Source organism: Coenobita brevimanus, chromosome 17, assembly GCF_032717465.1.
Source record: "Coenobita brevimanus isolate Jiangsu-jjx chromosome 17, ASM3271746v2, whole genome shotgun sequence".
Taxonomy (NCBI): Eukaryota; Metazoa; Arthropoda; class Malacostraca; order Decapoda; family Coenobitidae; genus Coenobita; species Coenobita brevimanus.
Genome location: NC_136970.1, coordinates 1802501 through 1818918, shown reverse-complemented (window position 1 = coordinate 1818918; position 16418 = coordinate 1802501). Strand labels below are relative to the sequence as shown.

General features: G+C 39.5%; 1 protein-coding gene across 2 annotated transcripts in view; it reads right to left on the bottom strand.

Annotated features, from left to right (window-relative positions):
* Positions 1-201: 201 nt before the first annotated feature.
* The window catches only part of LOC145391257 (uncharacterized protein ZK1073.1), a 60136-nt gene continuing 43919 nt past the window's right edge, over positions 202-16418 (bottom strand). The window contains exons 5-9 of one of the 2 annotated variants that reach the window (XM_080265931.1): positions 12917-13127; positions 10991-11080; positions 1459-1568; positions 801-972; positions 202-430 (exon numbers count right to left, since the gene is read on the bottom strand). In XM_080265931.1, the coding sequence (XP_080122057.1) occupies positions 215-430; positions 801-972; positions 1459-1568; positions 10991-11080; positions 12917-13127 (799 nt within the window). In that variant the 3' untranslated portion in view covers positions 202-214. The remainder of the gene's footprint in view (positions 431-800; positions 973-1458; positions 1569-10990; positions 11081-12916; positions 13128-16418) is intronic. The other variant, XM_080265932.1, reaches the window with a different exon arrangement.

Sequence of the window (16418 nt, the reverse complement as noted above, 5' to 3'; positions counted from 1 at the left end):
TGATTGGTTTATATAGACGTTTGGGGCATTTATGTCAGTGTTTAGAACAAGTTAAAGACAGTTACAAGGAAAGAGTGGTAAAAGTAAGGGTTGTTATGTGGGCATTTAAAACAAGTTAGATCAGCTATGGATGTATCTAGAACAAGTTAGGCATATCTAGAACAAGTTAGGTGTATCTAGAACAAGTCGGGGCAAGTTAGAATGGCTGGAGATTCTAATTTGCTGCCGTCTGCGATGAGAAGGAGAACCGTCTGAGGTTGGGTGTGTCATACTCCTCCATGCTCATGGTGCGCTGGCGGCGTGGTCTGGACTCGTCATCGGTGGAGGAACCACTGAATGTGCGCTGACGGTCCACACCACTCAGGGGAAGCGATGTCAGCACACCCAGGCCCTTGCAGAACAGCTGAAGGGACTGGGCAAACTTCTCAGGCTGTTGAAAGAAAACGTGGACTTACACCCTGACATTCTGAACTATCCTACATAAATACTAAAGAATATAATCACTAAACTACATACATATACCATTTTTAGAAAGGCAGTGTTCCACACTTGCCTGGGTTAACTTTGTTTTCACCTCCTGCCTGTTTTCAAAGCCACAAACTCCTGCAGCATTCTGACAACTCCCTATCTTTTACCCCCTAGGAAAGTTACCTCCCCCTCACCCACTAAGGAGGGTAAACCTCCTTTACTTCCCCAAGGGGGTCGCACATGCATCTTGGTCTGTCAGTAACTCATAAAACAAGTAAAGGTAAACAACAAAAATAATCCTTTGATCTGACAAGAAGCAGTGTGATACTCACACACTCAGCCAAGACATCACCCACGTCATCAATCTTGAGCAGTGATGCCTTCTGCTTGTTACAGTTCTGGTGCATGGTGTGGACAGTGTGCACGTGGGAGGCCTTGGCACCCGTCACCAACAGGGTCTCCACTTGAAGCTTGGACTCAAGCTTAGATGAGAGGTCTGACCGCCTGCAAACAACAAGCTTAGTTAAAATGTACTAAAGCATGTTTACTCTAACCTGAGAGGCACTGACAAGGACCGTACATGTGGTGGCACTGTGCACCCTGGGTTAAGCAGCTGTAGCATCCACCCAGGGGACAAACATCTTGAAATTTCCCTGCACCTCACTGTGGGAAGGACTTTGGTCAAACCCTGGTGAGGTGCTGTCTACCACAAGGAGGCACTGGATCCCTACACAGTCTATGTACTGTACTGTGCTTGTAGGACAGCCCTGCCAGAGCAGTTGCTTACCTGTGGTTTATGGGTCTGCTCAGCCAGACAGATTGGGATTAAACAACAACTACAACAACAAATCTCCCCTCACAAAGATCCCTCATCCTTTTGGGCTCAGCTAATGGGCTGATCTGACTAGTAACCAAGGAGACTCATTCCTTCATAACAAATGCTCAACAAATTTCTCTCTCATCCACCAACCCAGACCATGCAGTACTCACTTCAGGAACGCCTCAACGTATTTGCGGAGGTTCTTGGGATTGATCTTGCTCTGGAGACGGTCCTGGTACTCCTTGATCAGCCGTTCCTTGTTTTCAGCTGAGTCCAGTTGCTGTGGGAAGGTGTGGGGTCAGACCGGGTGGTGACGAGAGGGTCAAGATATACAAACTGACTTTTGACCATTTTTTCTTTCTCTCTTGCTCCCTGTTTTTAATTCTGAGACTGTTTTTGTAGACAGAATAGAGAGATTTTTACTCTTTCCTTGTCTTTCCTGCACAAATAAACTGTACCCATGATATTTATTTCTAGGAGGAACTGCAATATATGTTAGTGCAGGAAGAACAGGAGACAAGGGAAGTATCCACACACTCCTTTCTTAGTCGATACTACTGGGAAAAATTTTAGTCAGAGGAGAAAACTGATCATAAGCTTTGTTTGCAAATCTTGACCCAAATTTTTAGGTATTTCAATCCTCCTAGTTTAAATCAGCAAATATTATAACTTGGATCCTACTATCAAAACTGGTTAGGCTCATTACATGACTGTTAAACGAGGTAGTTATGGTTTTAATTTTGTGGGATACTACAGGCATTCTCTTAGGGAAGGATTAGAAGGTGGAAAAAACCTTGGCAGTTATAACCGGTAGTTTTCCAAATTCAAATTCAATTCAAACTCTTCTCTAAAAATATTCTGTATTTTATAAATATTTCTTTATTAAAAACACAAGGGATAATGACATATACTTTCTTAGGTACATTTCTTAATTATCGTATGACATAAACAAAAATTCTCACTAAAATTAATTATATTGACTTTAAATACTGCCAATATAAACTTCAAAAATACTAAAAAACATGACTATACAAGTGAGTAATATTTCCCACTTTAAAAAATTCTGAATGTTAGAAGGTGTTAGAAAACTCCTAGGCTCATAAAAATAAACCAACTTATTTGTGTTAGTTTTCTTATCACCCGTGTGTTAGAAATGATTTGTAAGTAATGAGTTAGTAAATTTATAACCATTCCTGATTCCCAGTGTTATTAATGGTCCAATAAATATAAAGCAATTGTGTTTAAATTTTCACAGTAACAAGCTTGATTAATTATCCTTTACTTGTCACTTAACCAACTAACTCTAATAATACTTTTTTTAACTTTATATATATCAATGGGCATTTTCTTCATCTTTCTCACTAAAATTCTGATGATTAAATTTATGAGAGCATTTACAATTTCTGAATGAGCATTAAAAACCTACAGCATTTTTTTTTTACATAATTCAAGTGACCATAGCTTACGAAAGTACATTTACAACTTCTTACTGAAATTTTTTAACTTGTCATCTTTTCTTTAACTTAAGGCAAATGAGTATATATAAAATTCAAACAAGCCTTTATATATTCTAAAAGAGCATTTAAACCCAATCCTCTTCCCTATTTTAAATTAACATCATTTCCCTAACTTTAAGATGACAATAAATCTTTAACGAGCATTAATTTTATAATTTCCGAATAAGCATTTAAAACCCTAACCTCTTAACATGGAAAAACATTACTCAGCTCAAAATCGAGCAGCAATGACTCAGATGAAAAATTAAAACACGACATCACAGTTGTACGAGAAGCAAATGACTTGACTGTAGAAAAAAAAAAAAAAAACATTGCAGTACATGAGTCACTGTTAAGCCAATAAACACCTAAACACATCTTACTCTAACAACTTGTAATATCAGTAAACACAGAGGAACATCTATGCTTGTAATATCAATAAACATAAACATCTCTGCTTGTAATATCGTAAACACAGACAAACATCAGTGCTGAAATCCTTACTACCATGCTAACATCTACCTGCAAATTAAAAAAACGTAAAAATAATGAACGACACACCTTCCGTCCTGCATAACACAAAACTATACATAAACACAGGATGTTACGCTCAAAACACATTTTCTATAACATAATGGGTGAGTAAAAAAACGCAGACGCCCCCAAAGTTACACAAGGCTTTCAGGAAAATCGGCAAAAGTCGGATTTACGTCAATAGTCACGCATCTTAAGTGAATGCACATGTATACAAACTCCTGAAATGAAAATATATGGCATACCGTATACTCTACACACGCTGATAATTTATAAACAGAGAACACTATGAATAATATAAACAAACTACAGTATAAACACCTAAAAATAATAATATTAAACATTCCATACACAATGAGACAGCAAAAACTGTGATACTGAACACTCTCCAATCTTTTCCGCGACTGAATTCCGAAAGCCAAAATTTGTGTAACTCATGGAGAGTCTGTAAATAAAAGTCACCATAACCAAAAGCCGAATGTAAGATCACCATGCATCCATAAGGGTCTAAAAACTAAGTGCCCAAAACTTGAATTTAAAACAAAAAATATCAGGCAACAAGGAACACCACTGGACTTGAGAATGATGCTGTTTGGCTGTGAGAAGGTTCCGATGTTGAAGAAAATTATCGGACAGTAGCAACAGCGACGTACATGAGACGACAACATAGTAGATGGGATTATACTGTGTTTATTCTATACGACAAAGAGGGTGGGCAGATTAAAGGCTGATTTGACTAGTAACCAAGGAGACTCATTTCCACCTCCATAATCTAAAGCCGAAAAGATTACAATGTGTCTATTTTAACCTGCCAAAGATCCCTAACCTCTTCTGGCTCAGTTAATGGCTAAGGATGGTCAGATTGGAGGATGATCTGACTAGTAACCAAGGAGACTCATTTCCACCTCCATAATCTAAAGCTGAATGGATAATAATGTGTTTGCTCTAACCTGACAAAGATCCCAAACCCCTTTCAGCTCAGTTGATGGCCGGGAGTAGTCAGAATGGAGGTTGATTCGAATGGTAACCAAAAAGACTCACTCCTACTTCATGGTTAAGACTAATCAAATTTCAATCCCTTCAATATAATTGTTCTCTCCTAATTTAAATGAAACTATGATGGAGCATGAACTATGATCATCAAATACAAATAATAATAATAATAATAATAATAAAACAGCCAAATGCTTCATCACCCTCAAGGCAATGGCTCCCGTTTTAAAATGCCTGTCAATATAATATACTCTCACTGCTTAGACAAATATCAATAAAAATGTTACCAACTAATAATAATGATAAAAAACACATGTAGTACAAACCATTAACAGCCAATCAGGGTTCTAAAAAAAAAGCCAATTGGATGTCAAAAAAAATATATATATATCAGTGGAATTTTCAGGCCAATCCAAGCACACTGACTGGTAGACAAAAAAAATACAGAACGAATCAATCAATAAAAAACGTTTGTGCATTTATCATGTACAAAAAAAAAAAATTATTATAATTGTATGGCTGTATTTACCATCAGTTTAGTAAGAAATTTCAGAACTCTTCCTCTGTGCTGTATTTTACTTATATCACTTTAATACTCTCCTGTTACTGCATATAATGTTAATATCTATCTATCTATCTATCTATTGGCAGACATCTTAATCCCATAAGAAGTGACTACAAACTGACCCCATGTCACTCTGTCCCCCGCCATTTCACTGCCCTCCCCCAGCTCACCCCCCCCTCCCTCATTGACCTCTCCACTCCATCCTTACATCTACAGCCTCCTCCTCCCTCTTCCCTACCCCCTCTACCTCAGGCAAGAGAGTATTAATATTCCCATTTATTTAACATCATGCTGGTGCTGACAAATGAATAAACACATAAATACATAAACAGTAAAGACAAAAGTATTAATATTCTCTTTTTATGTGATTTCTATTATTCTGAGGTTAATATCAACTTTATAAATAACATAAATATAAACCGAAAGAGTTCAGGAATTTTCAAGTAAGGCTCAATAAATCTATCATGCATAAATAATACAGAAAATGAAGCTATCTACTATAGGAAATTAACAAAGAAAATAAAACTATCTACCTATCTATCTACTGCCAGACGCCTTAAGCCCATAAGGGGTGACTGCAAACAAATCACCTCCATGACGCCCTGTCCTCTGCCATTTCACTGCCCTGCTCATAGCTCACACCCCCCCTCTCATATACCTCTCTACTCCATCCCTCCATCTCATCCTTGGCCTCCCCCTCCCTCTCCCCCCGTCCACATCACTCACACACACTCTCCTTGTCAGACTCTCACTGTAACTAACTACCATACGTAATTAATAAAGGAATTAAAGTTATCTTAGGTAATAAATGGAGTGCTGTTGTCTAAAATAAAGTCACAAAGGCCTGAAATCTTCCTAAAACTGACGTAAATACAGCCCAATAAAAAGACAGGCAGTGTGAGGGGGTAATAAGGTGTTGTTAATAAAGATGGGTTTAGATAAAATTATGAGGGTGGTAAGGCTGGGTGAGTAAGGTATTATAAAGACAAATAAATAGTAGTAAGGTTCAATAAAGCCATTAGTAAAGGCTGTAAGGTTCAATAAGGCATTAATAAAGACAAATAAGCATAAATAAAGGTTTTTTAATAAGTAGTAAGGTTCAGTAAAGGCATTAACAGGGGTAGTAAGGTTAAATAAGGTTACTAATAAAGACGAAGGCACTACATAAGCCACACAGTACCTCAATCAAGCGCTGTTGACGCCCAGTACAGGATGTGTGTGTTTACAGAGACGTGACAAGTTTTTTGGGAGGGGAAAATTAAAAAAAGGTGAAAAAGACAAAATTAGCATCCAAAAAAGTCAATCTCACACATTACACAACACAGGAGGAGCAAGAGTCTGCACCTGAAGGGGAATATCCAACACTATGACCATCCTAGACTTTAAAATCATCATCAAAATTAACCTTTTTTAATTACGAACAGAGTCTCTCGGTTGAACAAAATTTCTGTCGCAAGTTAAAGAAAAAAAAGAAAGCATAATCATCATCATCATCATTATTACTGTCATCATCACCATCACCATCATCATCATCATCACCATCACCATCAAAATTAACCATTTTTAGTTACACATGGAGTCTCTTGGTTGAACTGGATTTTTTTCTTTTGTAAAAAAAAATAAAAAACTATTAAATAACTGGCAACAGTCAGCCCATCTGGCATTACCAAATTTCAGTATATGAATAGGAAGGCTGCCAGAGATCGAGCAGTAGGGATAGCTGCCATTAAGTGACCAAGGCCGACAGGGACAAGCATGGTTAAGTCTCTATAGAAGATACAATACGATGAATTACAAACGGCCATCTTAGTAACGATTAAGGAAACAGATTTTAAGATTTAAGTCAGTGCTACAGAGGGCTGCCTTCACACGGTGGCATGGATATACAGTAACTGAGTAGCTTCCCCAGAAGGAGGACGGAGAGGCAAAACACGAGAGACCTGTATTCTGCCATTGACGTAAAGGATTCCAAAGATACTGTATACACACCTTTAATCCTATGGCTTCTCTCGGCTCAAGAAAATTTTTCCTCCATTCAGCCACTGACGTACGAGATTTCAAAAGCTATATATTTTTATCCTGTGAACTTTCTCACCCGAATAAAATCACCGAGTGGAGGGAAACAGACGGATTACAAGACTGAACTGAAACTGAATCAAATCAATTGGGAGGAGCAAGAAAAAAATACTGTACCTCTATTCAGCCACTGCCAAAGGAGATTTCAAAAGACATATTTTTATTCATGTGATTTTTCTCACCCGCATAAAATCACCGAGCAGACAGAAGCACAAAGGGGTTACAAGACTGACTGAATTTACACGACACTGAACTAAGACTGAATATAAACAAGGCTGAACTGAGACTGAATTTAAACGTGACTAAGGTGACTCTGAATTTAAACAAGGCAGTCTAGGATGGTCACACTGAAATATAAAGATCTACCAAGATACCTCAACGATATGTGTCACCACGGCAGGTATTCTTGGCGGGTAAGGAGGCTCCCTAACACCTCTTCCTTGGTGATTTATTTTCCAGACTACCCATTAATATCCTCATTTTTGCTTCCCATTTAATATTAAATACAGTATAGACAACTTGGATAACACGAAATATAGTAATGGAACAGAATCAGAAACAACCCAGTAAGGAAGAGGTGTCAGTAAGCTTCCTAACCGCATCAGAAAACCGCCCCAAATCAAGCTCAGTATTGTGTTTGTTTACATGTACTGTACTCAATTCAAGCTCAGTACTGTGTTGTGGTAGTACAGTACGTGAACTGAGATCTACGGCAGTTCTGTCCTCGTTATAAGCAACACTACCTCACTTTTTCTCTTATTCTGTCACTTTTTTCTTCTCTTTTTTTTGTCACTAGGGTTTATATTGTAATTTTATTTTATTTTTATTAATTAGGCTTCCAAAATACTTCATTTCTGGTTTCTTTAAATTGAGAGAGCGAGTTTGACGTGATTTAAAAGACAGCATTTGGCTCACTGTAATTTTGTTTTTATTTTAGTCTTGGAGGGAACAATCTTGCAGGCATCTGGCCTTTGGTTCCTTCTTCCTTGCATTAAAAATGATAGTTAATACATAAATACATAAATAATAAATAAATAAATGCAAATGCTGTACCGTACATACAAATATTCAGTATGGGAGTTACAAGCTTGCATGAACAGAAATAAAACTTCATCATTGGATTTTGAATTCTTTAACAGTATATTGTAATCTACCATACTAACTGAACGAAAAGATTGCAAAATTCTGGAATGCATCACAGCTTATAAGGAGGACGGTACCATGCTTGAGATGTGACAGAGAGGAATCTTGATACACAGGAGGGAGGGATGGCACACTAGAGGGACCAAATATATCAGTAAATGATCATCATGGCATAACATTAATTGAGCCACTGGAAAAAGAAAAAAAAATGTTACACCAGTCAGCACATCAAGGAAGCGAGATCCTCGGAACGGTGGGATGATATTCAACTTTTTTCGGAAAACCAGTACATCATTAAAAAAAAAAAAATGCAATTCAAATTCAAACAAAACAAACTTTTCAAAATATCAGCCAGTATGATAAGAATAGATATGAGAATTAAATATAAAAGAATTTAATTATTATAATGCAATTCAAATACTGTACTGCACAGGTAGTATTACAATCTCAAATTCTCAGTACCAAAATACGTACGGCATTAGCAGCAGTCAATTCCATCAAATATACAAAATGAACGAACTGATTTACTGGCTTTACTTGCCAATAATCATAACAGAAAAAAAATAAATAAAAAAACATATTTTGGGAAAAGTAACTCCATATTGCAACATTATCATTTAAATCTGGCTTTATATCATTTCTGCTTGTATTAATTAGTACAGGCTGCAAAAACTCAACCACTCAGATAAATATGCATACAGAGTATATGTGAGGCTCTGAATATATGCAAAGCTATATTAATGAAGCCACACACACAAGCAGCTGCAGCATCAATAGAGTCAGGCTCTAATCTCATACGGCATCATTCGCCTTAAAGCAGTTCAAATATATCGCCATGACGATGAAGATATTATTCAAAGCGCTGGAAATACTGTTAACTGATGCTAGTTTCAAAGCAATGCAAATACTGTACATCATCTGACCGTGAAGTAATCTTATTTTCAAAGATACAGTAATTCAAACACTATTAAGTTTGGTTTTGAATTATTCAGTTTAAATCTAGTCAAGCATATGGTTTTGAATTTTGAAATACTTGAAATAAACAATCTGACACTAAAAAAATCAAATAAATCCATATATACCATCCAACACTAAAATAAATTCAAATAATCCATCCGACACTGAAACTACAGTACATATTTTCCGAGACAGTCCGTCCGACATTGACTCTACTGTGACATATTTTCCGAGAACCAAGCATGCAAGATAGCCTGTGAAAAAGAACATTTAAGGTGAGTATCACACCGATTATTCACAACAAATACAGACTGAGAAGGACTGGACATCCCCAACAGCTGATGCAGTGTACCTGAGAGAGCATCTGAAAAAAAAGTGAGAGAGACAGCATCACCACCACAAACATCATCAGAAACTCACACGCACACAGGTCTGTATTCTCTGTGGTTAAGGAAGCTCCCTAACACCTCTTCCTCACTTATTTATTTTGGAAATGGCTGGCTAATATTGTTAACTATGTTACATATGCAGAGTATGGTGACATTAGAATGGTCTAACATTTCCTAACACCTCTTCCTCACAAATTTATTTTGGATATGGCTGGCTAATATCATTTTCTATACTACAGATAAAGTGTGGTGATATTAAAGTCATTTAAGCAACACAGAAGAGGACAGCAAGGTGTAATAAACAAAAGAAATTGCTTAGGAAGTGGTGTGAGGGAGCTTCCTTGTATGACAAAAATATGGACCACACAACATTATGGGATGCAACTTTAAAATCAACATTTATCATCATCACTGCAACATATTATAAAAACAATCACTTATATTAAAACAAAAACTGCAGTGACATTAAAAAAAAAAATCACATATTAATTCACATATATTTCATCAACATTATTATCATCCCTAGAGGCAATATACCTAATAATCACCTCTCTTCAGTAAACATTTATCATAGTTCCTAAAACATCCTTCTACCTAGCTACTGTTTATATTTTCCTTATTTAATCCTGTGCACTAAGGGATACAAGTGTTAAATAAATACAAACGATAAATAAAAGATAGCACCACCACCAGAGACATCCACAGCCACACACACACACATTATGCAACATTAGTCAACATTACACATCTGCCTCATAAGCTAAATCAGTTAACACATTCACCCCTAAAACAACACAGAATCTAAATATCCCCCATTTTCCCCTTAATACTTGCCCATTCAATACACAAGGGGCGGTAACGTCATCAGTTATGGGAGCTCCGTAACACCTCTTCCACAGCAATTTATTTTTGGATGTGGCAGGTTAATATCCTTTTGTACATTATTTATGCAGAGTACGGTAATACTGGATGGATTTATATAACCCAGAAGAGGATAATAAGGTGAAATATGCAAAATAAATTGCTTAGGAACTGGTATTAGGGAGCTTCTTCAATCGACGAGAACATGGAATTAATAACATTGCCAACTTGAGTAGATTATGGTTACGTATGCTCTACTGTATATGGAATGAAAAGAAAGGTAGGTAGGTAGGTAGGTAGGTTGGTAGGTAGGTAAGTAGGTAGGTGGGCTGGTAGGCAGGTTGGTAGGTAGGGAGGAAGAGAGGGAACAATGGATCAATGAATGGATGGACTGATGGATGGATGGACTGATGGATGGATGGACTAATGGATGGATGGATGGATGGATGGATACGAGATAGATGGACTGACAGATGGAGGGATGGATAAACAGAGGATGAACTACAAGCTCTAATATAAAAAAAAAACAATCCTATCCTAACCACACAGAACCTAACCTTATACTCAGAGAAAGCACAAAAGCAGAAGACGTCACAGCAGCAAAGGGCGACAGACCAAGAAATCCGATTCACCAACAGGGGCAGAGATTAGTCACCGAGAGGCACTGAAAAACGTGGTAGGCGGGAACATGAAAACTTACGTGTCCAAATTTGTGGAAGATGAGGTACTGCTCCGCTGTTGGGTGCATCCCCACGCTGTTCAGTTTCCAGGAGATAATCTAGACCGAGAAGAAGTATTAAGATGATGCCTTCGACCTAAGACTCTACATCCACACATAATTTTTATATTTACATTTCGAGATCCCACTTTCTCTCTCTCTCTCTCTCATTTTCAACTCTACATCCACACAAAATTTCTATATTTACATTTCGAAATCCCGCTTTCTCTCTGTCTCTCTCTCTCTGATTTTCATCTTTTCAGCAGCTTAATTCACGTAGCTCAGCTCTTCATCCTTTGGTTAGCACTCCTTCATGACTGGCATCCTAATCTAGGCCTAATCTCTTGCTACAACTTCACAATCAAGATGGAGAGATGGCAATTCTAGGCCAAGTTAGAGTATGAGTATAAAATGAGTGTAGTCCTTTCCAAACAGACCTCGTACATGCACAAGATGGCGTCCTGTGCCTCTCCAATGATAACACCCGCCAATCATCAAGACTACATGCTAGGGGTGTGTCATTCAAGACTGGTGTGGTGGGATGATGTTCGGAGGAGTGGTGTGGTGGTTTGATTGATGTGGTGTGATGTGGTGGTATGACTGATGTGGTGTAGTGTGGTGGTACGACTGATGTGGTGTAGTGTGGTGGTATGACTGATGTGGTGTGGCAGTATGATTGAGGTAGTGTGATGTGGTGGTATGACTGGGGAAATGTGGTGTGGTGGCATGATTGAGGTAGTGTGGTGTGGTGGTATGACTGATGTGGTGCGGTGTGGTATGACTGAGGGTGTTCATGGCATGTCAGTGAATCTTGTGACCACTTCTCTCATGAAATTCAAATCCCCCAGCTTAGGACTGATTTTCTGTCATTTCAGCCAGCAAAACACTTCACCACTCTGACCACCACCTCCACCACGGAGATGGGGTGAAGTAGGCGCAAGAAACTTAGTGAAAAGAAAAATAAGTGAACTATCAAAAAGCATCATCTCAGGAACAGCCCATACAATCATTTACACACCACCTAAAGTCTTCAAATCCTGGCTACACACAAGCAATTTTACAAGAAGTGTTTCATCCCTCCGTGCTGCTTGATCTCTGGCAGCCTTCCTATTCAGTCCCTTATCACTGAAATCCTGGCTACACACAGGCAGTTTTACAAGAAGTGTTTCATCCCTCCATGCAGCTTGATCTCTGGCAGCCTCCCTATTCAGTCCCTTATCACTGAGGTCGCACCCTATATCCTCGTCCCAAGTTTTTTTTGGTCTGCCTCTCGCAACCCTACTCCCACATTCACACTTCTCACTTATTGTCCGTATATGTTAATTTTTGGTGGTGGAGAGGGATGCCTTCATGTGGTGGCACTGATATAACCAGGTATATCTACTGCCTCCCTTTCCTTGGGGGAAGCAGCCTAGGTATATGGGTTGATAGGTATCTACTGCCAGGTTATGCAATCATCCTTATCTCTGCCATTTTCACCTTGGCCTAGCTTCTCTCACTTGCCTCAAACCAAATCAAACCTTGTTTCTGTAAGCAAAATACCTACTTCCTTTACTTTATCTTTTTCCTACCTCCTTTTCCTTCCTTCCTTCTTATCAAAGCCTAATTCTAATATCCTACATCTAACTTCCCCAGACTTATTCTATCATCTCAAACCATCCCAACCTAATTCTAACATGTCCTAACTCTATCTCACCCAAACTTCCTCTATCCTATTTCTAACCATCCCAACCTAATTCTAACATATCCCATCTCTCTCTCTACCTTACTCAAGCATCCTATACCTTTACTCTAACCACCCCAACCTAATTCTAACATATCCTATCTCTCTCTAACTTACCTAACCTTCCTCTACCCTCTCTCTAACCACCCCCACCTTCTCCAAACTCTCCATACCTTATCCTTGAAGTGCTCCATGACTCCTGCGGTTGTGGATGTGCAATGGATGAGGATGAGGCCCATGCAACGGTCCGGGTAGGCCATACCGAAGCGCGCCAGGATGTTAGCACCGGCACCCTCACCCAGGCCAATCACCAGCTTCACTTTCAGCTTGTCCACAACAGCGATCAAGTCCTCGGCAATCATCTGCATCGTCGGGAAGTTGTAACTGAAAGAGATGGGGGTAAGAATTAGATGTAGTGGGAGGAAAAATAATCTCTCTCTCTCTCCCTCCCTCCCTCCCTCTCTCTCTCTCTCTCTCTCTCTCTCTCTCTCCCCAGCTGTTCCAGTGTCCCATTCCACTGCAATATATTACCATAATTGAATTTATGATAATGTACTCAGTGATTCAATACAGATTATATCTCATGAATAATAATAATAATAATAATAATAACACCAATAATAATAATAATAATAATAATAGTGATAATAATACAGATAATAATAATCATCATCATCACTTCAACCACCACCACGACCACCACCATCCACCAATCCATCACCACCACCATCATCATCATCATCGGAAATGCAAACTTAGGAGAAATGATGCAAACTTATGTAATAGTCAAAGTGGAGAAAGTTTGGAAAGGTTAATTAGGGAGAGATGGACAGGAAATTGAGAGAGAGAGAGAGGGAGAGAGAGAGAGAGAGAGAGAGAGAGGCGGGTGTCAACTCAATTACCTAAGTTTGCCCCCTCAGGGTCTCTCTCTCTCTCTCTCTCAATAGATCAATCAATTCAAGACTAACTTTTTCCAAATTCTTGTATAGACTCTCTCTCTCTCTCACCCTATCAATTCAACCATCTATCACCCATCTATTTATGTCTTTCTTCCTTCCTCTCTCACTATCGTCTATCTTTCTTTGCTTCTCTCTCTCTCTCTCTCTCTCTCTCTCTCTCTCTCACGTCAAGGAGAGAGGAGAGATCATGTATTCTCTCTCCATCCCATTAACATTTTTACGAGAGAGAGAGAGTTCAGACAGACAGAGGAAAGGAGACAGACTTCACACAGACAGACAGATAGGTAGATAGATAGACAGATAGTAGATAGACAGACAGACAGATGGACAAATAGAAGGTGTTGATCAATTGTGAAGGAAGGAAGGACGGAAGGAAGGAAAGAAGGATGGAAAGGAAGGAAGGATGGATGGATGGATGGATAGAAGGATGGATGGATGGATGGATGGAAGGATGGATGGATGGATGGATGGATGGATGGAAGGAAGGAAGGAAGGAAGGAAGGAAGGAAGGAAAGATAGAATGAATGAATCAATGAATGAAGGAAGGAAGGAAAGATAGAATGAATGAAGGAAGGAAGGAAAGATAGAATGAATGAATGAATGAAGGAAGGAAGGAAGGAAAGATAGAATGAATGAATGAAGGAAAGATAGAATGAATGAATGAAGGAAGGAAGGAAGGAAAGATAGAATGAATGAATGAAGGAAGGAAAGATAGAATGAATGAATGAAGGAAGGAAGGAAGGAAAGAAGGAAGGTGGGAAAGAAAAAGAAAAATGAGACAGCTTACAGGAAGGACGAGTTGTATGAAGATGCATGTGTGAGAGAGAGAGAGAGAGAGAGAGAGGGAGAGAGAAGCGTTACTCTGCTACCTTAAAGTCGGTGTTTCCTTTGTTGCTCTCTCACACCCACTCTCTCTCTCTCTCTCTCTCTCTCAAATATCTCCATAGGGCTCTTCCTTCTCTTAAGCTATTTCATTTTCTTTCTTTATGCCTTCTTTCTTCCTACTTTCCTTCTTTCCCTCCTTCCCCTTCCTTCCTTCCTTCCCTCCTTCCTCTTCCTTCCCTCCTTCCTCTTCCTTCCTTCCTTCCTCTCCTTCACCTCCTTCCCTCCTCTTCCTTCCTTCCTTCCATCATTATTTCTTTCCTCCTTTCCTTCCCTTCCTCTTCTCCTTCTCCCTCCCTCCCTCCTCCTTCTCCTCCTCCCTCCTTCCCTGACGCTATCGATCTACTTTTTCTCCCTCCTCTCTCTCTCTCTCCTTGTTTTTTCTCGTTCTCTCTCTCTCTCTCTCTCTCTCTCTCCTTGTTTTTTCTCGTTCTCTCTCTCTCTCTCTCTCCTTGTTTTTTCTCATTCTCTCTCTCTCTCTCTCTCTCTCTCTCTTCCCTTGTTTTTTCTCATTCTCTCTCTCTCTCTCTCTCTCCTTGTTTTTTCTCGTTCTCTCTCTCTCTCTCTCTCTCTCTCTCTCTCTCTCTCCTTGTTTCTCTCTCTCTCCTTGTTTTTTCTCGTTCTCTCTCTCTCTCTCTCTCCTTGTTTCTCTCTCTCTCCTTGTTTTTTCTCGTTCTCTCTCTCTCTCTCTCTCTCTCTCCTTGTTTTTTCTCGTTCTCTCTCTCTCTCTCTCCCTCTCTCTCTCTCTCTCTCTCTCTCCTTGTTTTTTCTCGTTCTCTCTCTCTCTCTCTCTCAAATTAAAGTGATGTTCCTTCCCTTCTCGAACATTTAGATTTTTCACTCCAAACGATTTTTCTCTCCATTTTTTCTCTCCAGATAATTTTTTCCTCCAATTTTTTCTCCAGATAATTTTTTTTCCTCCAAATTTTCTCTCCAGATAATTTTTTCCTCCAATTTTTCTCTCAAGACGATTTTTTCCTCCAATTTCTCTCTCCAGACGATTTTTTCCTCCAATTTTTCTCTCCAGACAATTTTTTCCTCCAATTTTTCTCTCCAGATACTTTTTTTCCTCCAATTTTCTCTCCAGATAATTTTTTTCCTGCAGTTTTTCTCTCCAGGTGGTTCTTCCTTACCTCCCAAATTTCCTTCCTTCTTCCTTCTCTCTTTCCTCCCTATCTTCTTTCTTCCCTCCCTCTCCTCCTCCTTCCTTCCTCCTTCTTCCCTCCCTCTCCTCCTTCCTTCTTCCCTCCCTCCCCTCTTCCTTCTTTCCTCCCTCTCCTCCTCCTTCCTTCCTTCTTCCCTCCCTCTCCTCCTCTTTCCTTTCTTCTTCCCTCCCTCTCCTCCTCCTTCCTTCCTTCTTCCCTCCCTCCCCTCCTCCTTCTTTCCTCCCTCTCCTCCTCCTTCCTTCCTTCTTTCCTCCCTCTCCTCCTCCTTCCTTCCTTCTTTCCTCCCTCCCTTCCTCCTTCCTTCCTTCTTTCCTCCCTCCCTTCCTCCTTCCTTCCTTCTTTCCTCCCTCTCCTCCTCCTTCCTTCCTTCTTTCCTCCCTCTCCTCCTCCTTCCTTCCTTCTTTCCTCCCTCCCCTCCTCCTTTCTTCCTTCTTTCCTCCCTCCCCTCCTCCTTCCTTCCTTCTTTCCTCCCTCTCCTCCTCCCTCCTTCCTTCCTTCTTCCCTCCCTCCTTCCTTCCTTCTTCCCTCCCTCCTTCCTTCCTTCTTCCCTCCCCCTCCTCCTTCCTTCATTCATTCTTCTCTCCCTCTCCTCCTCCTTCCTTCCTTCTTTCCTCCCTCTCTTCCTCCTTCCTTCCTAAAATAGACATGATAAGGAACATTACCACACG